This window comes from Zonotrichia albicollis, chromosome 5 (genome assembly GCF_047830755.1).
Source record: "Zonotrichia albicollis isolate bZonAlb1 chromosome 5, bZonAlb1.hap1, whole genome shotgun sequence".
NCBI classification, from domain to species: domain Eukaryota; kingdom Metazoa; phylum Chordata; class Aves; order Passeriformes; family Passerellidae; genus Zonotrichia; species Zonotrichia albicollis.
Window position 1 is genome coordinate 31,322,523 of NC_133823.1, and position 24,281 is coordinate 31,346,803.

Below are 24,281 nucleotides of genomic sequence, written 5' to 3' on the forward strand. Positions count from 1 at the left end.
GAACAGATGAATATTTTAACCTCTTTCAACTTGCCAGTGTGTTAAAAAGGCATTGCAGGCAAGTTCTTAAAGTTGGTGAAACAGGTAAATTCATTGCCTAAGGTGCACCTTTGTAGCATGCCTCAGCTAAAGAACATGTTATAAAAGGTGCTCAATCACTCTTAGAAAATGAGAAGAAAGCAGAGTTGTGCTAAATAGTCTGTGCATGGGGGAGGGCTGACTCACGCTCTCAGGAGTTAAATAACCCTGGCAGCTGGCACAGCTTCCCTGCTGGCTGTGCTGTGGCTCCTGTGTGCAGGAGGGGTGTGATCAAGGCACAGGTTGGCACAGTCTAGAGCATGGTGTGCTGACACAAACGGTGAGGTGGTTTATATAAATACACTGGGATAGGCAGCTGTTAGCTGGGGAATGCTGGTTGTAGTATTGGGGTGGGCATCTCCACTGATCAGATAAAGATGCAGGAGACACTTGTGCTATCACAAGTCCTCTTGGGGCAGTGAATCAGGACATTTAGTAACCATGATTGTGTCTTGATTCCTGACAAAAGGCAAATTGATCAAGCCAATATCTTCTTTGTATAGGTAGAGTTATATCTGTGATTGAAAGAGGTGTTTTCACCAAGAAGAACACTCTGCTTCCTGAGTGAGAATTTGTTTGGAAATTTTGTGAACCTCTTTTTCTTGCTTTGTGTAACATAAAGGTGATCATACACAATCCTAGTATGCTTCTGAAATTCATTCTCACCTTCATACAGTCAGTGCCATGACAAGCTGATGTTGTGGTCTATGATTTTTATATTGTCACGTTTTCAAGGGTGCAGATTTTTTAAAAAAGGACAACATAGACTCTACCTGATTCTCTCTTCCTTTGTATCAAGAGTATTTTTGATGGTAGTTGTGAAGTAGTATTACTTTAAAGATTGAGCTTATTGTTCCATTCATTTCACTTTCTCTATGTCATTTGTTTCTCATTGCTCACTGTCATTGATCAGCTAGACTGATTAAATGGAATTAGAGATTCATAAATAGTTACTGTCTCCAAATGCTGTCTGGTGCAATAAAGATTAAAGAGATGAGCTTTAAAACCTGCCAGTTGATTCAATTTAAGGGGTGTGACAAGTGCTCATACAGCACAGAGATCTTGGGTTTTTTTTGTCAAACACTCCTGGGATCAAACCCATAATATTACAAATTAATGTACTTCATAGACTTTTTAAATTTTAGTTTTCCTTATTCTTTGTCTCAGCGCAATTGTTGAAGTAAATTGTTGTAGCGTAATTGGATGTATCTGGTGTGCTTGACAAGACATTCAACCTAGCAAATCCTAATGACCCTCTGTAAGTGTGAACTGCTGCTGTTATTTTAAGACTTGGTGTTAGTTCTGTTTTCCTTGGCATGTAAAGAAACACTAAATAAATGTCTTTATATTTTCTAGGGAGTACTTGAAATCTGTCAAGTAACCAGTGTAAGGGAACTCTCACCCTCTGGCTGCTTACTTTTTAGGAGCAGGTTAGCATTAAAAAAATAATGCCCAATATGCTGGGGTTTAGATGCACAGCTTTAGACTACGTAGAGGAATATTATGTAAAAGATTGCAATTAACTTTTTTCTTCTAAAAAAAGCCTTCTTTAAGATCTGTCAGGTGAGGTGGCCTAAGTAATTTAAAACATTTGAGAATGCTCAATCCTTCTTTTTCATTATTATAAGAGTAAAATGTTAAATTATTTTGTCAGACACCTAAAAATCTATCTGATTTATGGAATACCACTAAACGCTTTCAGAGGTGATCTAAAACACAGTCTTAAAACGTTAGACCCTCATTTGGTCCAAAAGAAGTAAGAAGGACAGGAAGACAAACTATAGTTAAAATCCTATTTTATTATTTTGCCCTTGTTATCAATAGTGTCAATAAAGATATAGCAGGTACTAATGATAATAATTTACTTTTCAGTTTTTCCTTTATATCTGTTCATCTCCAAAATATCACTGTGAAAAAACTATATTCAATATATAGAGAAATTTTCTGGTCTCCAAATATATCTTTTCTAGCTGAAGCATATAATGTATATGAAGTCAATAAAATAGGCACATTAAAACTATTGAAAATGTGTTAAATAGTCTATGATTTTAGGTCTCAATAACCTATTGATTTGTTTTAAGCCATAAATAATCATTAATGTTCTTTAGTTCTGCATTACAATTTTTCTCTGTAGAGTTTCCACATAGTGGGCAACATGGAGGCTCTGCAGAAGTGTTTAAACTGTATTAAACAAAAGGATTCTTTCTGCCATTTGACAATTATATGTCCGTATCCTGACTTTGTTCTCATCAATCCCTTGCTCTGCCATCATGTGTTGTATTAAGATCATGAAGATTTTTAACTACAAATTAAATTCCAAGACTTATGTATTTAAATGTATTGACTCTTCAAGGTGATTTGCAGGATTATAGGTGAATGGAAAACTAAGTAGGTTAAAATTGGTTGCATGGTTGGGTTTGAAGTGTTGTGGTAAATAGATTGGACTCAAGCTGTGACTGAAAGTGCAGTATCATGGGCTTATCCTGTGACCTGGCATTATTAACATTACTGTCTGTGATCCACAAAGACATGGTGGTGCATGCTGCCATCAGAGCATTGCTTTTTATTATTTTGCTGAAAACAAGTTTCTGTGTCACTCTACAGGATGACTGAATAGACTGTCATGACAGTGAGAATTCTGTTGATCAAAGCTGACATCTTCTAAGACATTGAATAATATCAAAAAATGCCCCACTCGTGTGTATTTTGAATAATCAGCTGTTCTTGTAGAAGATCTAGAGTTTGTGAAACATCTGAAATTACATTGTACATTTAACTGTTGAATCTTTATATAGTATTTTGTTAAGTTTTAACTGAATTTGCTATGTGGTTTGTAGACATATGTAAGAAAACGTTCATCTGTGTTTGTATTTCAATTACAGGTGCTGTTCTTATGTGGGTCGAAGGGGAAATGGTCCTCAGGCTATATCTATTGGCAAGAACTGTGATAAATTTGGCATAGTTGTCCATGAGTTGGGTCATGTGATAGGTTTTTGGCATGAACATACACGACCAGACCGTGATGACCATGTCAGCATCATTAGAGAGAACATCCAGCCTGGTGAGATATTCTGACAATTATTTTGGAAAGCAAAGCTCATGTGTTTGTTTTTGATGTTTCCTTCACCTGCTCAACTCCATTGGAACTGAGTGCTGAATAGCTGAAATAGCAGTTATACCTGCTATTCTTCTTCCCTTGACTGATCTCAAATTGATTGACAAATAAAATACTGAAATTATAGTATAATATTTTCCAAAAGTCTGGACAAGTAGCAGGCCATTAATATAGAGGGCTAGAAGAAGCAAAATAACAATCATGCTCAAAAACTTTGAAAGAAGCCACTGCTCTTAAGGCTCTTTACGAGTCCTATTTCTGTTCTTGAGGAAGGGCATTTCTCTTGTAGGCTTTAGTGAATAATAAGTAGAAATACGTCTGCAGCTGCTCAAGTGGCTTTGACCTGGGAGGGTAAGGTGAAGAACTTTCAATCTATGGCAGACAGGCACAGATCCTGCAGTTTACATTCTGTTCACCTCATTCTCTACAGAGCATGCAGCTTCAGTCAGTGACCTTGGTGTTGGTGAGATAAAGCATCTGAGGAACTTGAGAACTTAAAACTGTGACTGTCAGCTCTTTGCCACCCTAGCTGTTTGTGCCCTTGCTTGTGTTGGGTAGGCAAGATGGGAGGGAAGTAGGCTTGGAGTAGCTTAGAGTATTTGTCTGTTTCTTTAGAAAATATTTTAAAATATTTGAGATACAATGAGTTTTTGCCACTTCATCTAGGACTTGGAAGGAGATTGGCAGCTGATAAATGCTCCCTTAAGTGTCTACAGTTCTGAAATGTCATGCATGTTTGAGCCTTCTTTCTTGTCTCACTGTATTATTGACTTGTGCAGATGCCATAAGAGCTCCTCCCCTTTTCTTTTACTATGATGAGAAAATCAGCTGGAGTGCCATCCTCAGCAACATGCTCTCTCTTTCAGTTGTTTCTCTGGTTTCTGACTGAAACTACTTCTTGTGGTGTGGCATGTGCTTGAGGATCACTAAATGGGATCAGGAAGCCATGGCCACTGACACATTTGGTTTTTGTTATATTATGCAGCTTATGTTGGTTAAAAGGTTGATGTCACTGCAGGGTCTTTTTGCAAGACTCCAGTGGGAATATGAACTGGAGTAAGGAGTGCTTTGTATTGCTGATGTACTGATTAGGTCAAAGAACTTAGGGTATGGAATTATGAACTAAGTATAATTCCTTTTCTCCTGTTCTGCTCTTGTTAATTTGCAACAGCTGGATCTTGAAAATGTGACTTTGTAGTGTCTGCATTACATGAAGCCTCACAGAGAAAGCTTCAGACTTTGCTGAAGCTGAGTCTCCAGTAGTTTAGTGCTGGATTTAGTATCCAGTTAGGCTGTTAGTATCCAGTCTAATGAGTGAGGAGGGTTCTTCTGGAGTCTTTGCTGTCAAAATGATTTCTTTTAGGAATTAAGAACCAAACCAGAAATTAGTATGGACTGTACGTGAAGCACATCATGATGTGTGGGGCCTTAATGTGTTAGTTGCATGAAACTAGTCTTTCTAAATCCAAATATACAAATTTGATGTGTGTTTCAGAAGATGTCTGCCCTATCAGTTAAGGGGGAGTAGTAAAGTTGCACACTTCCTCCCAAACTGCAAAGATTTATGAATGTCAGTGAGTAATTAGGTTAGGATCTTTGTTGGTTTTCTTTTCGTGTTTGGTTTTTATCTTTAGAGAAAAAGATATTAAAGAATCTATAATTATCAATCATTTGTAGGTCAGGAATACAACTTTTTGAAGATGGAGCCTGGAGAGGTGAACTCCCTGGGGGAACCATATGACTTTGACAGCATCATGCACTATGCCAGGAACACCTTCTCAAGGTTGGAGTCTCAGGTTATACCTTTTGGCTTTTAATTCTCTTCCTGTCTGTGAATGCTAAGAACTATGCTTTTTGAAGTATTTTTAAATTCCTTAAAATGTCCCTTGCGACATAATATTCCTACAGCAGTCAAAGCACAGCTTGTTTATTTTAAGTCAAAATAATTTAATTATATTTGAAAATGCATTTCTTTTCTGTTCAGTTTCAAAGCAGCCTTTTGATCTTGCCTTAGTTCTTTAGATTTTCAGACAAGATAAACTGGAAACATCATTTTATATGATACTCACTTTCTTTTTGTGTCCACAAAAATTTGAATTCAGAAAAATCAAATGAGTGAAATGACTAGGAATGTTATGTGTAACGTGATCTGTTTTCTAAAAGAAAAATACATCTCCTTTGATGCATGGAGTTTCATAACCATGGATTATGCAGGTAGAGCACAGGTTATTTGGACATCTACCACACAAGCCACAGCCTTTGTTAAGGACTGCAGTCAAGCATTTATAACAGAGGCTGCAGCCTCCTCTCTTTATTTGTTTGACAGTATTGTTACTGTCATAAAAACCTTATAGTAAAGACTTCTGCTGGTTTTGCTCTGTCCTGTTGCAGGCTGATCCTTTCTCAGCTCCTTAGGGACTCAGTGGGGTTCTCTCTGAAAGGGTGCAGGGCTGTGGGGAGCTGTACAGTGAGCTGGACCCATAGGTCAGCCCTTCCCTAGAGAAGAAGTGAAAGAGGCATTTATCCAGTCTCCTATTGCATTTCATCAGCTAATTATTCTCTAAAGGTACCAGGGTAATGTAAAATTAAAAGAAACCTCCCAAAAACACCCAAGAAAAAGTTGTAGTTTGGAAGGATATATTCTTGGGTGGTTTTTTTTTTTTTTGTTGGTTTGGTCTGGGTTGGATTTGTTTCTTTGGTTTTGTTTTTTTTTTTCTTTTCTTGTGTGTATGGGTCTTTTTTGTTGTTTTTTGGGTTTTTTTTTTGTTTTTTTTAAAAATATTTTTCAAATTCATGCATTTTAAGGTAAAAATACTGGACAATCTGACACTTTGAAGTAAACTGAGGGCGACTAAAACCTCACCAGCCTCTGCAAATTTGTTTGGCTTGTTCTCTCAATATAAATTCTATTATTATATAAAAATCCAGCCAAAGGCCCTATTACTGAGCATACACATAATTCACCCCTGCAAGAGCATGGGAATGAGCCACATGAGGTAGCTATTAGTCACATTGCTTAATCCAGTTACACATACCATTACCTTAAGGATGAGATTATAAGAACCTGTATAAAACAGAGTAATTGAACAAGACAGAACCCCCCTGAGTCCTAGGGCAACAACAACATCAAGGTAATTTGATTTGTTGGCCCTGATTTCACCACTTTCCAAGCTGGCAAAAACTGATAGTGCCGTGAATAGGCATGCCCTGCCCCAAGATACAAGGGCTTGTTACTTCATACTGTCTAAAAATAGCCAGCAAAGCCCTGAGGTTGGGTATTGATTTGCACTAATTCATCCTGCAAGCATGAGTGATGCCCAGTGAGGCATATTGCCAGCTGTTTGTTAGACTTTGCTCACCCAGATAAGTAGTAGGAATCACGAATCATCCTAAAGTTCTTGTTGTGCACGATGATTTTTTTCATGCTGTATTTAAACTTACAGTATGTTCCTTTTTTAAAGTGCTAAGACATTCAAGAGAGGATTGTTTTCAAAGTTTTTGAATGTATGAAAAGCACCAGTTTGATGTTGTGCTGAAATTGAGTGGAAAATAGAATTATAATTTACAGAAGCAATCGTTTTCTAAAGAGTAATGTGCCTTTGTTCTAGAAAATTATTCATGCCATATGTAGTTTATTTCAATGTTTAGAGTAACATCCTGAGATTATTCTGTCTTTACAAAATTTCTAGTGATGGCTCAAAAAATCTAACTGGATAAAGAGAGCAATATGTACTTGCAATACTCAAAATGGTTCATCAATTTTAATTTAAAAACCAGTATGGGTTTATAAATTGTATTCCTAACTACAAGGATCCTTACCATTTGTTAATTTTTGCATCCATGTTATGTCTGAAGGTACTGGTTTTGCTTTTCAATAAAACCCCTACCGGTATACAGGTGATTATAAATAATTCAATAAAAGAGACTATAGAAACATATTCTTCCGTTAACTGCTGTTTTACGGGATTTGAAGGATTTAAAATTCTGCAAAGTGGTAATAGAATGTAGTTTTATATCTTAGTCTATTAAAATTTATTTGAGAATAGCAAAATGTTTTAGATCATATTTAAAATCTGGGAAATTTTGAATAAATTGCACATTTGGAACAAGTGTTTTTCTCTGTGATGTCTTGTCATTTAAGGTTAATGTCACTGAAATCACATATGGTAAGTTGATATATTTTATTGCAAGGCAAGTAAAGGCTGGCAAGTAAGCATGTCTGTTTTGAAAGTGTCAGCAGTTAGAGTGGAGTTAAATGTCTTACAACACTTGACAGAATCATGATTGGCAAATGTCTTTGATTTTACCTGTTCTCACATGTAAGTCAGACTGTAGGATTTCTTATAAAAACTTTATTAAAAATAGGAACTTTGTGATTAAGAGTTTTGTGCTAGAGATTAACTTATGTATTTTAATGAAATTTTAGATCTTTTTTGCCAATATAGCAATCGCTTAATGGCAGTGTCTTTTCCATGTAAAGTCTTAATAGTAGTTAGAAATCTTCTTCCTCTTTTTTTAGCAGAAATATGATATGTTAATTGATGTACCGAGAGAAGATTCTTTTTTGGTAACTTTACATAAAGTTTGCCAACCTGAGAAATTTTGTGGCACATTGTCTGCATTTAATGTTCTGTATATTATCCTCTTATTTATGCCAAATGTAAAAACCAGATTTACAATCAGGTATACATTCATGGAACTCAGACAGTTTTATGAGAGAAACCTGATAGGGTTTTTTGGGGTCTATTTTTATTTTTATTTTTTTTAGGGGCATGTTTCTGGATACCATTCTCCCTTCCCGTGATGACAATGGTATACGACCTGCCATTGGCCAGCGTACCCGTCTAAGTAAAGGAGATATTGCACAGGCAAGAAAGCTGTATAGATGTCCAGGTATTGCACCACAAACAAACAAAAACCACATACTAGCAACTGTTTGACTTGTTGTTCAAGAGCAATGTTAAACCTTTTGAGTCAGCTGCTCAGTATTCTCTTTCTATGTTGGCAACTGACATAGGCTGCTGAGGAATCGAATCATAAAAAACCCCTTATGGATAAGGTCACTGGAATGCAAAGTACCTAAGGACAGATGAACTGTATGAAATGACATGACATTTCAATCTGCTTTTCTTAGCTGTTCAACAACTAGAAAAATATGTTTAATATCACTTCTGATTTGCATACTGGGTGGAGTCCTTTATTTGAATTCAAGCTGAGTGCAGAAGGAGCAAAATGAATTACTGCGCTTGGCTGTGAATCCATTATAATTTTTTAAAATGTGTCAATGAAAGAAGCGAGAACAACCAAATTGTACACTCTTGTGTGGATGAGATGGTTAGATCTTTCTACAAAATTTCTATAGTTTTAACAGATACATTTAAAATTTAAATATATTCTGCCTAATTCTGTCATCCTATAATTGGAATGCATATTAATTTTTAATCTCAAAATAATGTGGTTGAGTCGCTATCTGTCTCAGAGACATCAGTGGCAAGCCTGGAGTAATCCAGAATCAATGCTATGGTTCGCGTTGTTCTCTAGCGCTCTTTCTTCACTAAGTACTGCCAGAATGGTGGAGATCTCAAATGAAAAGTTTTTAATCTCATTGCTCTAGTTACTGCTGTTACCACGGTTAACCTTTGGTGCCAACCAAAGAAGTTCAGAAGTGCCTTCTCTCAGTCAGAATTTACCAGTAAGATCCTTGTGGGAAGCCGGACGTCCCAGCTCTGAGCCACGTAGGCTTACAGTCATACTGCTCCTCATGGGAGCGAATGACATCTCAGGAGCTGTTTCAACTTAGATACATTGCCACTTTTAACCAACCGATCAACGAAAAAGGGCTAAAGAAAGCAATCTGTGTTAAAGTAATGGAGTTGTTTCAAGTTTGTACCAGCAGCGATGAGATCTAATGAAGATTCACTGTACAGCTGAAATGTGCTTTTTCCTTTGTGCTGTAAGCACGCTGAATCAGACTCTTGTATATACTGAGAACAGGCACAGGGATTCTGGGCCTGCCAAAGCAGAAACCACTTAAACACCTTTTCTTTAACAACTGTTCCTTTGGGAACAATTTCTGCTCTTTCCTTTTGGTACAGAAAGTACTTTAATAATGACACGCTTGGCGGCAGGATTTCTAATGAAAGCATACAGAGAGTAACAACTTCATGAACAAAAAGAATATGCATATATTTTGATAAAAGACAAGCTTTGGAGGAAAAAAGTATATAAAACTGGGCAAGTAAGAGGTAGTATCTCATGATCATACTGACTTATGAAAGGAAAAAAAAGAAAAGAAATTATAAAATAGTCAATTTAGTATGTATATAATACTCTAATATGCAGTTTCAAAACTGTAGAAGATGCAACATACATTTAGAGCTAGTGTTCAAACAGCTGTTCAGAGAAAATATCCTTTTCATATATGTTATGAAAACGTACTGAGAGTTATAATTTCTTTCAGTGGCATTAAAGTCTTGTTGAAAGTTCATTTCACAGTATTGTAAAACCACTGTGGTTGTTCAGTAGCAGTTTGCATTTGAAAAGTAAGATTTTTTTTGCAGCACCAATGAACATGGGTCACATGAACAATAAAAATGAATGGTGGTTGAAGTATTACGCTCCTTTTTTGTCACCTAGCTTTGCAAAATTTGGGATAAAATGTATTGGCTTTCCAACCTTACTTAAATGAGCCATGCCATAAAAGAAAGTGAGTTTTAAGAGAGAGAAAAAGGCAGAAGATTTTCTACAAATGTTAACTAGCATACTATTTAAAATGCTATTTTTTCAGTTAATATTTTTAATAGAAGCTGCATAGCTGAATAACGCAACCCAAACTGAATCCAATAAAGAAAGCAAATCTCTGAAAGTTATCTAGTACTGTTCTTCTAATAAATTTTGCAGCAAATACTGAAACATAAAATTCAGACAGGCATAAAGCTTTTATTTTTATGTAAAGAATCAAATCATCATTGTAGTACATAGCAATACAATCCCTGATACTGTGTTGCTTTTGGAGGTAATTTTATTTCCTATTTCAGACAAAATTAGTAATCATGATGCCTGCTTATTATAAAACAGCAGTGAATATTTCAATCCTTAATAATATCTGCATTTTTTCATATGTTCATTTGTGCTGCCTTAAATGCAATGCAATGAAAATTCAGAAACCAATGACTTAATCAGCATTTTCCAGAGACCCACACTTCTATGATAAAGGATTTCATAGTATTGTGTGTTTTGTTCGGAGTTCTAATTATTTCTGCAAACAGTTGCAGGCCCAAGTCCTTTTTTGGGGCCTGTGAACGTGAAGTTGAACTCAGGGTTGCTGGAAAATACAGGTGATCCTCACAGCAGGGAAGAAGCTGAGCCTTCCAGGGCGTTTTAGATAGTCAGGATCATTATTCAGGAAGGGGCTTACTGACCAAGAAACAGTTTTGAGACTGGTGAAGCCAGAGTGAGATTTGATAACCTGCCTTTCAGCAGTGGGGTAAGTGCCAGGTCTCTAAAATGTAGCAACAGCAATTTTGGTTTTTTTTAACTTTTCCTTAGGATTTTTGTAAAAGGAAAATGTAATTGCTGATAGGGATCTGTTACATTTTAAAACCAAATTATATTGTTATGTGATGGAATAATAAGGGGAAAGAAAACAACTCAGTTGAAGTCCTTCCTCTGCCAATCTAATTTTGAATTTTGATTGTCTTGGTATTGGAGAATAAAACTTGAAGTTCAAGGTTGGATGTATTACAGTTTTCAAACAGTCTAATTGAAGAATAAAATGTGTTTTCTTCTAGCTGCTAAAATTTCAATGCTGGTCTGCCTCTATAGTTTTATATAGAAATTGTATATAGAAAGAAACATTTATATGTTGCTTAATAGGAGCAGAAAAATAAGAAAGGAAAATGATGGAGAAAGATACTCATATGCCAAAAGAACAAAAAAAAAAAGTGCATAAAGTGGGACTGTGTAATGGATACGAAAGTTTCAGACTGGTGGGAGAAATTTGTTTAGAGGAAGAGAAGGTGGATGGACGAAGTTCAGCAAATTTACAAATTGCCTGGGTTAGATTTGAAGAGAATGTTCACCATCAAAAGTCAGCTTTTGTTTACTGCATAAGGAGAATTTGAGTTTTTGGATTAAGTCAGTTTCCTTATAACTATTATGAGGAATCAAGTCAATAGTAAGGCCCTGAGTTGCAGTAAACTGATTTAAGTTCTTGATTTAAAAAGAATATGATCAGCAGTAGATATTTTTAGGGCTCTATGGCAGCTTTCTATGCTATATATATATAGTTGTACAGACTTGTGTCTAAGTGTTAAAAAACTTAAAGAAAAAGGGTAAAATCAAATTAGCCATAAATGATGCTATGCATTTGCTAGTGCTATGTGCAAAGGAATGAGACTTGGTTCCCTAAGTGTCCTGGGGGATCTGGGCTCCATCATTTGCAGATTTCACAGTAATCCTTGATGGGACTTGGCCATGTGTGCAGGCCAGCCCAGGGAGGTGTCACACTCAGGCAGTGTAATTAAACACTGCTGCAGAGTACACTGGTGGGAATAGCTTTGTATAAGCACATAATCTACCTGCTGCCTACACCCAGTGCTAATCTTTACAAGGAGAAGCAAAAATAGTTTCCCTCTCCAAACCACGGAAAGTCTTATTAGATGTCTAAACTTCTCAAGCTGTAAAGCAGAGGAGAGTGGCTTTTATGGCTAGAGTATGTGTGTGGGGAAAGCTAAAGTGGCATTTCTGCAAGTGGTCTAGCCTAGTAAAATTGATATAAGGCATGACATTTGAAAGGAGGGAAAAAGTATCACAGAAAACCTTAGGAAATGTTAATGATTTACAACGGAATAAAAATGTACAAATGATTTTTAAAACATTGTAAAGCATTGCTATTTAAAGCATATAGGATTTAAGTTGTGATTGATATCTTGTGACTTGAAATATACTAAAATAAGTATGAAATGAAATTTAAATAAGTGGCCCTTACCACTCATTTTCCTTCAACATTTCTCTCCCAAAGTGGATTCCATTACTAGTGGATGATTATACAGTGAAAAAAAATTGTAATATTCTGTCTTATAAACCTAGTCGTGAATACTGCAGTTGCTACAGTCCAAATACAATCTCTACATTCTCTAGTGATAGAACTTTAACCATTCCTCGTTGCCTAGAAATGTGCTTTTCAACAAGAAATTCCCAAATATCACCCTGTCTACTGCAGCTTTGGAAGCCAGCCTAGAGCTCAAATCCCATAGAAAATTAATTCAACTATTGATTGGTATAAGCTGTTACTGTTATAGCTCCCTTGAGTAATCAAGAATTTACAATTAAAAGATAAATATGGCAAAACACATGAAGCCCAAGTGTGTAGAAGTGTAGAAGGTAAATTTTCATATTAAATAGCTTTATCCTGTAATTCCTGGGAAAAAAAAAAAGGAGTTCCATGACTCCTTTTGCAACTTAAAAGCCATTGTTTTAGGTCTGTAAACATCTTCTGTAATGTGGAGCATGGACTTAATGAAACCATAGATGAGAGGAAGAACAGAGGGCTATAAGAGGGGTGAGAGGAGTACCTGGATTCTTGTGAATGTCTCATCTTTAGACCCTACTGTCCTCCAACAATTTTACTGTTGGCTTTTTCTGAAGTGCTTCACTTTTGCACTGTAAGCTCTGGCACAGTTCACCAGCTCTGGGGTAACCCAGTACAGGCCTCTGCAAATTAAATGTCTTTGCATTCGTTGTTGTGTTAAAAAGAAATTGACAGGCTAGCCCAGGTTAATGACAGAATACAGCCTTTTCACTGAAGGGTCTTTGTGCAGAAATGTCACTTACTGCAGTTGTCTGCAACCTTTTAAAGATAAAACTGCATTTTTTTTAAATGAAGAGAGGAAGACATTTTATTTTTGTGTTTAACTCCTAAAGGACACAGTGGTGGTAGCTTCAGCTGTTACACGTCTTGAGAGCCATGCCACTCTTTCCTTTCTCTTCTTATCATGATAATCATTTGAGTGTCAGAGAGCAAATTTAATGCCTTGAATATAATTTCCACCTGATATAACAGTGTAGTTGTCCAATCACATCTTAGGTGCATTTTAACAAAACAGCTTTACAGCTGCATTGTCTGTCTTTGTCACAGGCAATCCTTTCCTTTGTCCTCTTTTATTTAAGGATTTTCCAGAACATTTATAATTCATCGATATTTTGATGACACTGTTGTTCACCTGCTGGCAGTGGTAATTTAAAAGCACTGCAGATCTGATTACACTGTTAGTCATGAGATAATATCAAATTCATATCTTCTGTCACACCTGCAAAATCAGTGGGAGAAAAAATTTGATTAAGGTCAAAAAAGATGACTGACTAAGGTGCAACACCCTATCAAAGTCAGTTTTAATGTTGGAGAGTGGTAGTAACTTCCAATGTTAAATTTTACTGTGAAGATGATTTATTAGCCAGCATCTAGCAGCATGATTGACAGGTGAGAGAAGGGTGCTAAAAGCTTCAATAATAAAGAATATAAAAGCTCTTGGTATTTTAAGACCTTACATTTGCTTTGCTTTTATTACTACAAATCACCCTTGCTAAGAGACTTTGTGGAATATAGGACTTAATTTTCTATACCAACATAAATAAGCAAGTTTAGGTCAGATCAGTTTTTCATGTGGGTAAATGACTAAATTAAATGAAACCACTGAAAAAATTTCAGTGTGATGCAAATCATGTTGTGCTAGCATTTCTTTTAGTTCTTAAAGGCTGCCCTTTTTTTTAATTACCAAAAGAGTTCTATGAATAATATTGTAGGTGATTGACAGGAATGATATGATATTTTTAAGGCTGCCATAATTTGGTTATGTCAGCAGACAGCACACAAGTGAAATAGTTCATGGAAAAAAAACATCCTGCATAAAATGGAATGAATGTCAAACTGGCTTAAAAAAAAAGCTTTTAATAAATTGTAAACTAACCAGTTTATTTTCCATTCTGCATCTGCAGTGAGTTAAATGAATTCTGAGTAGATATTGGAAAGATGCATTTTTCTCCGTTAGACACATTACATTTTATATTTTTACTGTAATTTGTTTCTTTCAGCCTGTGGAGAAACACTGCAGGAATCTACAGGCAACTTTTCTTCTCCTGGGTTTCCAAATGGTTATCCTTCCTACACACACTGCATATGGAGAATCTCTGTGACCCCAGGAGAGAAGGTATTTTAATGTTCCTTTAGCTAGACACAGATACTATTTTCAAAGTAAAATGTTGGATTTTTTAGCTTTTTGTTTAAGTTTAAAAGATGCATATTAATTGAAAATAATGGAGTGTCATAAAAATGGGACTGTGGGTTCTGTACTATTGACTTTACTTTGATCTGTGGCATTAGAATTCGTCATCAATTCAATGGATGTGCCTGTGAAATAAAGACATGATTTCAATTTGCAGTATAGTTGCACCATGCACTCCCTTTAAAACTGGCTTCTAGTTCAGTTTATGGTTCAATATAAAAGTAGAAGAGGTGATTCAGGCTCCTGAATGGTCCATTTCCCAGCATGGGCAAGCTGACTGAGCTGTATGGGGCTGATAGCTTGGGCTGTGACTAAGGAAGTTCTTAGTGTGTTCAATAAGATGCTTCTGAAATGGAACCATAATCACATGAGTAAAGAATGTGTGTGTTCCCTGGAATTGGTTCTAGTGCATATAGATTTAATTTCTGGGGATCAATTTTATGGGGAAAAGGGCGGGGGGAAATGTGCTTGGTGAGAGCAGTTTGGAGAGAGAAGTGTGCCATGCTAGGGAAAGCAAAACCTGTCCTTCTTGTGTACACTTTCAAAATGTGCTGCTAAATCTCATTTTAAATTATTAGCTCAAATATCAGGCTGCTTCAAAACAAATAAGGATAGAGGGAGTGATAAAAAGCTTAATCTGAGACCAAATATGCAGGAAAAAGGATGTAAGTTTCCTCATGTGAAGCAGTGGCTAGTATCAAGCAGTCAAGTACTAAAGACTAAAATAGAGAATCCAAAGACTGAAATATGGAATCTGACAGATTCAGTACTGGCAAGTTCAAGTAGGAAGACCCAGCACTTGCCCCCAGATAGTTCAATAATTTGTCTCAGAAATCTCCCACTATGTATGAATTGGACATTCTTTGCTCCTGATTTTAGTACTTTGTTCCGTGCTTCTTTCAAGTCGGGGTCCTGGTAGACACCAAGAATATGTACTCTTGTTGCTCTGATAGGTCCTGAGGAACTGTAAGGGCATTTGCTACTGTGGGGAATGAAAGAAAAGTCATTTGGAGAGTGTTTGCCCTCCTTTGGGCAAGAGCCAGAGACAGGAGGAAAACTAAACACTATCTGCTGGGAGGAAAAGGGTGACTCAGCATGTTGTCAGGGAAAAAAATGAAGAGATGAATAAGAGAATGTTTGTGCAAAAGATGAAAATTACTCTAGATAGTAAATTTCTGTCCCCATTATTTGTGTTGCATTTTAGACATGATTGTGATAACAACAAAAATGGCTTAAGTTTTTTTCCACAGCTCCATTAAAAAAAAAATTTAAAAGTGTGTTCATCTACAATTATTTTGTCTTGAAAAAAATTCTAATGTATGAGTCAATGTTGATGTTTAAGTATTTATAGCATAGTTCAACTTTGTGTAAGCCTGTCTATAGGCACTAATGTAATATGTCTTGAGTTTGTAACCACCACTGAAGCTGCATTATACTGGACAGAATATTAATGGGGGAAAGCCCCTGTGTTGAAGTCAGCAACGTGAGAGGACTGGCTCCTTTCCCAATTTATTCCTTTACCTTTTACTTTTGATACTTAAGACTACATGGTAAAATGTAGCTGTAAAAGCTGTACTCAATGCATCTATACACAGAAAAGCCTTGGAGGGAGGATGGTGTTATTAATGCTGTATGCCCCCAGCCAGGGAGAATCCTGCCTTCTGGTGCGTAGAAATTTTATTGGCGTAGGGAGAGTTGCAACTGTGCCAGTGTTTTATTTGAATCTGCCTTTTGAATAGATTACTTTTCAGTTTTCCTTAATGTTTTACATGAAAGATGAAATAGGCCAGAAAAATCCTTGATTGATATGGGTAAAAAAATGCCACCTACAAAAACCTTGGTTTGTGTACTGGTATTTGTTTTATATTTTGTGCTTTCTTATCTCAGGCAGTAGGAGGTATGATATATTCTCTTGGAAGCTGCAGTAGCACAATCCAATCTGCTGTGTAATCAATAATTCTTTAATTGTGCTGACAAATACCCATTGATTGCTTTTCCTGGGAAGCCTCTCAGCCATCCTGTCGCCTTGAACAAGCTCTGCCTTGTCTGTAGCTCTGTTTAGTACTTTGCAGAATAGCAAATTGGAATTTTAAATATATTTAAGCTTGTTTGGTTCATGACCAGAAATCATGCTGCGACAGATTGGGGGTTCAGCCTATGTACAGCTAATGAATTCTGGTCAGTGTTAAGAAATTGCTGTATCATCAAATACCTTGGCATGCCAGAGTGAGAAAAGGCTGTGAAGGTTATTTCATGTAGTTTCAAAAGCAGGGGCCATTGAGGAGGTTCATTAAATTTTAACCATTTCCACTTAGATAGCAGCAGTTTGAGACATTGACATGATCACAGTTAAGTGAAACCATCCATTTCCCACCCCTATCCTGGCAACTAAGGTTTGGAAAAAGGTGAATTTCCAAACAAAAACCAGAGAAGAAATCTGATGTTTCAGCTGTGTCATGGAAAAAAGGGAAACTTGTGGTTAGAGTGGTGAGAGACCTCCAGGCTCTAAGGAGCTGAAGGGGTGAAGGAGGTGCAGGTTGTGGCTTCTGTGGCTTGCTTCCAGCAGAGCCAGCTGGGTTTGTGTCAGCAGCTGTCTGCATCTCATCAGGGCAGAGAAAAGGGGCTCCCTTTTGTGCACCCCTCTGACTGCACGGATGTGGGGGTGAAGTTGGCATGGCAGGGAAAGGACAAGACTGGTGAGGGCAGCAGGCTTTCCAAGCAGTGTGGCTAAATGCAAACACAGACACCTCCTTACCTTTTGAGAAAAAAAGAAGGTAGGAGTTTAGAGGGAATCTGAACTGCAAAGTGAATGATTTGAGAAGAACAAAAGTTTTGTATGTTGATGTGGTCTCTTTACTTGAAGGAGGAGTTGAAGGAGATAAATTCTGCCAAGGACAGAGAATTTCTTTGTAAATGAGAGAATGGTCTCTGCCATCTTCTGAAGTAGATTCAAATAGAAATTGGAAATGTATTAAAAAGCTGAAGCAGAGTAAAGCATATGAATGTTTTTACTTTTAGCCAGCTCTTCATATTTCTGATGGTAAATAGGTGGTTTTGGAATTCTGGCAATATTTGTGCATTTATTTATTCAGTACATCTTCCTGAAGGACTGCCCCTGTCCAAGTAATAAAGGCAAAATGTCCTGTGTGTTAAGTATCCATGAAAGGGTGCATGAAACCGAGAACTTTGACATGGAACTAAACAATTTTATCTGACAGGGTTCATTTTTCCAGTTATGGTGTTAAAAATTTTACCTTGCATGTGGAATAATGGTAAATTCCTCTCCTTTCAACTGACACTCACAACTGCTCCATGGGCTGCCATGGAGATGTATTTTTGCAGTGTGAGGTACTTGCTCCTGTGCAGCATTTTATTTTTGTTTTATAATGGCAGGTTTCAATTGCAAATTTCTAGGATCAAAGCTAAGATAATACCAATTCTATGCTCAAATGTGAATAGAGAAGAATTTCAGTTGTTATTATGTACCCTGAGGAACTGATTCTGAAACACATGATTTTTTTTTCCAAGTACACTTAAATCCAATTAAAAGGTATTAATTGGAAGTAATTTCACAAAACAAAATATGAATAACTTTTAATCTTCTTGTTTGGATTTATCTCTGTAATTGCAGGACATGATACTATGACTATGCCAGTCAGTCAGGGTTTGAACTGTAGCTACTGTATCAATGTGTGAACAGGAAAAATCCTATTCCTGTATTAAAAGTTTAAGTTTATGGCAGTTTAGGATTAATATTTCTCAAAGAGGGATAATGTAATTTAATATAAGGGTAGTCCTTGTAGTAAATATTGAAAATATGCTTGTTTAGAGATACTCTCAATAATACTTGGAGTCCAAGTTCAAAAGTTCCAGAAATATGCAGATTTCATATTTCTCTATAAAAAGCTTTATTATAGGTTCATTAAGAATCATTAATGGACTGTACACTGTTTCTTATTAGTGAAATTTTTTTCAGAATTACTGACCAACATTGTCAACATTTATGTGTCTGAAAGTAAAATATCTTGTTAAAACAGTAGTAGGAGAAGCACAAACTAAAACAATTATTTAATTTTTTTTTATCTGCAGCTGATTATAGTCAGTGCTGCTTGTAGTTAAAATGTAATGGAAGAGGAATTGGCAGTAATTATCAAGTAACATATTTTAAATTATATTACTCTAATATTTTACCTAATTAGAAATCTGGAATTTTTATTTCTCAGGGAAAAACTCCCTGTGTAGTAGTTTGTCTTGAATTTGTGCAAATATATAAGATCAAATAAAATAAAGTTTTCATGTTCCCAAGAAACTTAGTCAAAGGAATAATTGAGGAGAGGATAATTAAATGGTTGGAATGGTTGGAATTCCATTACAGGTGAGCAGTCCTGCTTCAGTTCTTCAGAATGTTGTCGAGATTGTTTTTCTCTTATTTACCACACATGATTTATTTAGGTCTTCTCATCTGGTTGCAGATCGTTTTAAACTTTACCACCATGGACCTTTACAAGAGCAGTCTCTGTTGGTACGACTATATTGAAGTAAGAGATGGCTACTGGAGAAAATCCCCTCTGCTTGGTATGCAACTGGTGAACGCTGCACTGTCCACTGCTCCCCACTCACTGGGCTCAGTGGACCTGCTGTTGAACCCACAGCAAACTTCTTGGGTTTCAGGTGTCTAGAATGGATCTAAACTTGGGGATGGGAAAAAAAACCCTCTAAATGGTCTTGACTTCAAGCCTCAAACCTTCCTTTCACTGCAGCTTGCTATTATTCAGCTGCAAGTGTGGAAAGATGGCAACTATAAAATCTGCAAGATTTTGCTTTGCTTATGGATATTGAATTATGAAGCTGCCTTTTTTTTTTTTTCCAGAGAAATAGGGAAGAAGTTTACAGACAAATCTATAGAGCATGTGATGGGAGATTCATAGGTCATGTGATGAGAACATGCATCTTCTGTAGAGCTGTTGTTACGAGCTCTGTGCCTGTACCTTTAAGATTTGAGGAAGATTGTTTCTCTTTGTTCCTTGTGTGTCCTTCCCTGCTCTTGCAGAGAAGACAAATGCAAAGCAATAATGAATTAAGTTTGAGTTGCAACCGAAATGTAAAAGCTGCAGTCATCCTATTTTAATTCAGAAGGCTGGTGGGAAGATTTTACCTCCCATAATGCTGGTGCCCAGATACAGAGGACAGCTAACAGCAATGTCTACTGTCTTGGTGTTGAACAGAAAATAAAGAAACAGTTAAGATCAGACAGTAATTATCCTCTTCTCCTGTTCTCTATCAACTAGAAAAACAGAAATTTTACCTACCTAGGCAGACTTTAAGAGGGTAATGTAGAATAGGTCATTTAGATGTTACTTTAAAAAATCTCTTTGGCCCTTTGGCTCAATCAGTTGTAGTTGTATTACTGTGACCTACATTTGTTCCATTTTTAATATTAGTACTCCTTTTCCCCTTCCAAAATGCATGTGTTCGTATGTATATAAACAACCTCTAACAATATTTTTTTCATTAATTCCTCTAAGGTTTTACGCTTAGACTTGTGAGCCTGACTGCAATAAAAAGTTCTGAAAGCTTTATAATAAAATCTTTGTGTGTTAGGTCCTGCTCTGCAGAAACACATGTGCTTAACCATAGGCATATGAATAGTTCCACTGAGCTGGTTCTGCTACTTCTGCCTGTAATGTTAAACACTTGTATAAATGTTTGCAGCATTTGGCTTCAGAGGCGGCAGAAAATGCAGTTACTGGTTGCATGTTTTTAGGCAGGTTTTGTGGTGACAAACTGCCAGAAGTGCTCGCATCCACCGACAGCCGGATGTGGATTGAGTTCCGCAGCAGCAGCAACTGGGTTGGGAAGGGTTTTGCAGCTGTTTATGAAGGTAAGCCTCTTATAGATTAAAAATAATTTGGTTATGGAAGAATAATATTAACCAGATACCTTTTAAATTAACCATCCCCCACCAAAACTAACATATGAAATTAGTATTTTACCACTAAGAGACAGTAGGTGCTAAATTACTAGACGGGGAATTTGAAACTCCTCCCATGATCAGATTTCAGTCGAGCTCTTTGCCAGGAAAATCACTATCACATATTATCATTGTGATAATAATCATAAACACTTTTTACTGGTCTTTAATTTAGTAAATATGCATGTTCTTGGACTTCGTGTTTGCAGAGATTTCTGTGTGTACTTTCTGTTACTGATTGCAAGCTTGAAGTGATAAACTGTAGGTTAAAATGCATAGATCATTATAAAATATGAGATTTTACTTTCATTTGTCTATTTCTAAAGGTTAGTAAATATCAATGAAGAATGTTTATTAAGTATATTTCAAGAGTGAACAAAAATTTAATTATGTTGACTCTTTAAATATATTCTGTAAAATGTATAGATTCAGATTATCCATAATTACAAATTCATCCTCAACACTGTAGACATGTTTAGAGCTATTAGATATGCTAAATTATAATTGCTAACTAAAGTACATATAATGACTTAAATCAATTGTGTTTTCAATAATTTATCCTTGGTAGATTTAAGTATTATCCAGAACCATTTTATTACTAGTTTTGAAAATGGAAGCATATGATGTCACTTTGGGCATGGGGAAATTACAGAAAGTGTAATTATTGACAGTAAAATGTTATGCCTTTGTCAGCTATTTGTGGAGGTGAAATCCACAAAAATGAAGGCCAGATCCAGTCTCCCAATTATCCTGATGACTACAGACCAATGAAGGAATGTGTGTGGAAAATAACAGTGTCTGAAAACTACAATGTAGGATTAACATTTCAAGCATTTGAGGTAAAGCCTTTTAACTAATCTCAGAGGAGCACCTAATGGCTAAGTGTCAGTGAAATTTAAAGGAATATTTATTAAACTGTGAATGAATTTGAGTTCTCTATGAAAAATTACCTCCATAATCTGTGAAAGTTTCTCTTCCCCAGAAATTTTCAAAATTATAGGTTTTTTATGTAATCTCTAATATTTTAATTAGAATGTTAAAATTACTGAAGATAGTCACATTTTACCAAGTACATCGTCTAGCTCAGCAAGGTTCCTTCAATATTCTGTTAAATAACCAGGACTTTTTATTTTTTGCTAAATCTTATTGTCAAAAATGAATGTGTGGCTGGAGAAAAAAACCACTGTGTTCTTTGGCCTCTGCTTTGAAAAGGAAAAAACCCTAAAACTAATATTCAGATCAAAAACTTATGTTTAGTGAGGAAAGAATAAAAGATGTGGTGAGTCGTCATATCTGTATGTCTTTAGTGTCCATCATGCTGTGTATAACATTACTAAACTATGGCAAACTATTACATAAAAAAGAAAGAGTAATATTTCATGTCTGTTTTATTCCTGCACAATACACTGGCTTCAACTTTGTAGATAAATTTTGGAGAATACTTTGAGTTAATTTGTTTTCTTTGAATATGCTTCAGTAGTAAGGGCATGAAGAACACTTTTTAAAAATCTAGACTTTTTGCCTTTATGTTGTACCTAGATCTAAATACAGGTATAGTAAACAGAGCTGTAATTTCCAACCTGACACTTTAGTCTTGCAGGCAGACTTCAGGGTTATGGCACATTTTTTCAATGATTGGTAGAAAGATTTGAGACAATAAGGGACTAGGACTTTATCAGCAATTATGAATATAAAATATCAAAGTGTTATTATTATCATAGATTATACTTAATTTTCCTTTTTTTTTTTCAATGCTGAATTAATGTCAGTTGTAGTGCAGACAAGATCAGCTTCCCCTGATCTTCTGAGTCTGCATGATCTGGCTCAAGACTACTTACCATAGTATGTTAGTCTCTTTATTTAAGCCCTGTTGAAAATGACTGTTTTGGGTACCTTTTATATAATTTACTGACTAGATGTGGAGCTTTTCTAGTCTGCCATTGGTGCTCAGCATTTCTTAATGTGATGGCAAGGGAATTGGCCCTATTCCTCTGCAAGAGAGACTTGCTGCAATATTTGGTCTGGATGCAGTTGGTCAGCAATGGTCTGCACGTGCTTGAACTGACCTCAGTTCAGTATCCTCGCTGGGAGAATCAAACATCTCTCCCTATCTTTCAGGACCTTTTTCTAATCACCAAGTTAGGGACTATTTACAAGTGTGAGGATGGCATGCTTTTGCCTCACCATACAGGAAATAACCAGAAGTAAAGGACCAGCAAACAGCAGAATGTTTTAGTAGACAAGATTAGGGCCTTAGGAAGAAGTGTCCAGTTTTTCCTCCAGACTGTTTAGTATTATGGCACTCTCTAGAGGTGAGACAAGTGGACTAGCACCTCATAAGAAGAAGGAGGAAATTGAGCAGAAATATAGTCGGGACAGTCTCAAATTGGGGCTTATACTTTGCGTGTTTTGAAAAGAAAAAAGAATTCCAACAGTAGGGACTTGAAATGCTTTCCAGGGAGGGTGTGAGCCCTAATTCCAGAGTGGCAAGATGCCCTTGAGCACCAAATGAGGCACCCCAGGCAGGCACAAGACTGTTATATCTGTCTTTGTGGCACCTCCTACTGGCTCATCCACTGGGCTCTCTGCTGAGGATGGGAGTTGCTTTGGGAGCTGCTCTGGAGTGCCTGGACATTCAGCACTGATTTCCATTTCTGCTCCCAGCTCTTGGAGATAGGTGTTCTGGTTTTTGGTACTGAGTCCCACTCTGGACTGAATCCTTGGTGCGCTGCCCAGTAAAACAAAAAGTTGCTTAAAAATCACTGTTCTTGGTGCCAGTTGAGATAGAAAAAAGTAAATGTCAGGCCAGAGAGTTATGGCAGTGTGTTTGTGAGAAAATTACTTCTCTGTGTTCTGAAAGGTACAGTTAAGTAAGGGGAATTCTCATTATCCCTATGTAATACTAGGGAAAAAAACCCTGTATAAATAACCTTCATTCTGAAATGAAAGCACTAGGGAAACTGAGAATTTCAAGCTGTATCAATGAGTCATCTTGTTTTGCCTGCTGTGGGCAACACATTTTCCACTGAGTGCAGGATTACACTTTCTTATTTGGCTGCTATAATTTCCACTGTCTGTGTGAGAGAAGAGATGTTGGGACTGGGAACTCCATATTTTTCATTGTGACAGTCACCTTTTTAATATTGTTCTTTGAAAATTAGCAGGGATTTTTTTAGTTTGTTTGCTTTTGTATTTAAGAACCTTTTTTGGCATGCAGTCTCACCAGCTAAAAAAATCCAGAGAGTTTGTAGAGAAGATTCATATTAATCTTCCTCATTTGAGTGACCTTGTTAAACTCTGTGCAGATAGCTTATTATAGAAGATAATTTAAATTATTTTTATATAAATCAGGGAATAAAATTTCTCTGATCTACTGATTTCACTAGGCATATATTTCACCTTTTATGACTGAAGTAGGCAGATATGTTTACCATTATTGCAGTTTGACTTTATGAACAAAAAATTAACAATGACCAAAAATAATGTAAAGATTTTTACTGCAATAGAATTGCTCCTAGATTTGCCCTTTATATCCTTTTTCTCTTTTTTTTGGGTTCAGTTTTAGGGGTTTTTTTTGGTTTATTTTAATTTTATTTTTTTATCTTTTTTCCTGTTGGAGGAGTGCTAGAAGACAAAGATACTATGGATGTGTATTTGTTTGGGTTTTTTGGTTTGGTTGGTTTGTTGTTGTTATTCTAAACCTGAAACTACCTATGAGACATTTTTTTGAGATGAGATGTAGAGAATGTCTCTGGCTTACCATTTCTCTGGGAAGTTTCATAGTTTTCCTGCTCTTCTGTGCCTGCTTTAGTAATTTTTCTGACATTTTCTCAAC

General features: G+C 36.3%; 1 protein-coding gene across 2 annotated transcripts in view; it reads left to right on the forward strand.

Moving 5' to 3' along the window:
* Positions 1 to 24,281, forward strand: part of TLL1 (tolloid like 1) — a 125,342-nt gene that overhangs the window by 68,914 nt on the left and 32,147 nt on the right. For both annotated transcript variants that reach the window (XM_005486293.4, XM_074541210.1), the window contains exons 6-12: positions 2,961 to 3,139; positions 4,871 to 4,976; positions 7,962 to 8,086; positions 14,285 to 14,400; positions 18,948 to 19,050; positions 20,240 to 20,356; positions 21,140 to 21,285. In XM_005486293.4, the coding sequence (XP_005486350.3) occupies positions 2,961 to 3,139; positions 4,871 to 4,976; positions 7,962 to 8,086; positions 14,285 to 14,400; positions 18,948 to 19,050; positions 20,240 to 20,356; positions 21,140 to 21,285 (892 nt within the window). The remainder of the gene's footprint in view (positions 1 to 2,960; positions 3,140 to 4,870; positions 4,977 to 7,961; positions 8,087 to 14,284; positions 14,401 to 18,947; positions 19,051 to 20,239; positions 20,357 to 21,139; positions 21,286 to 24,281) is intronic.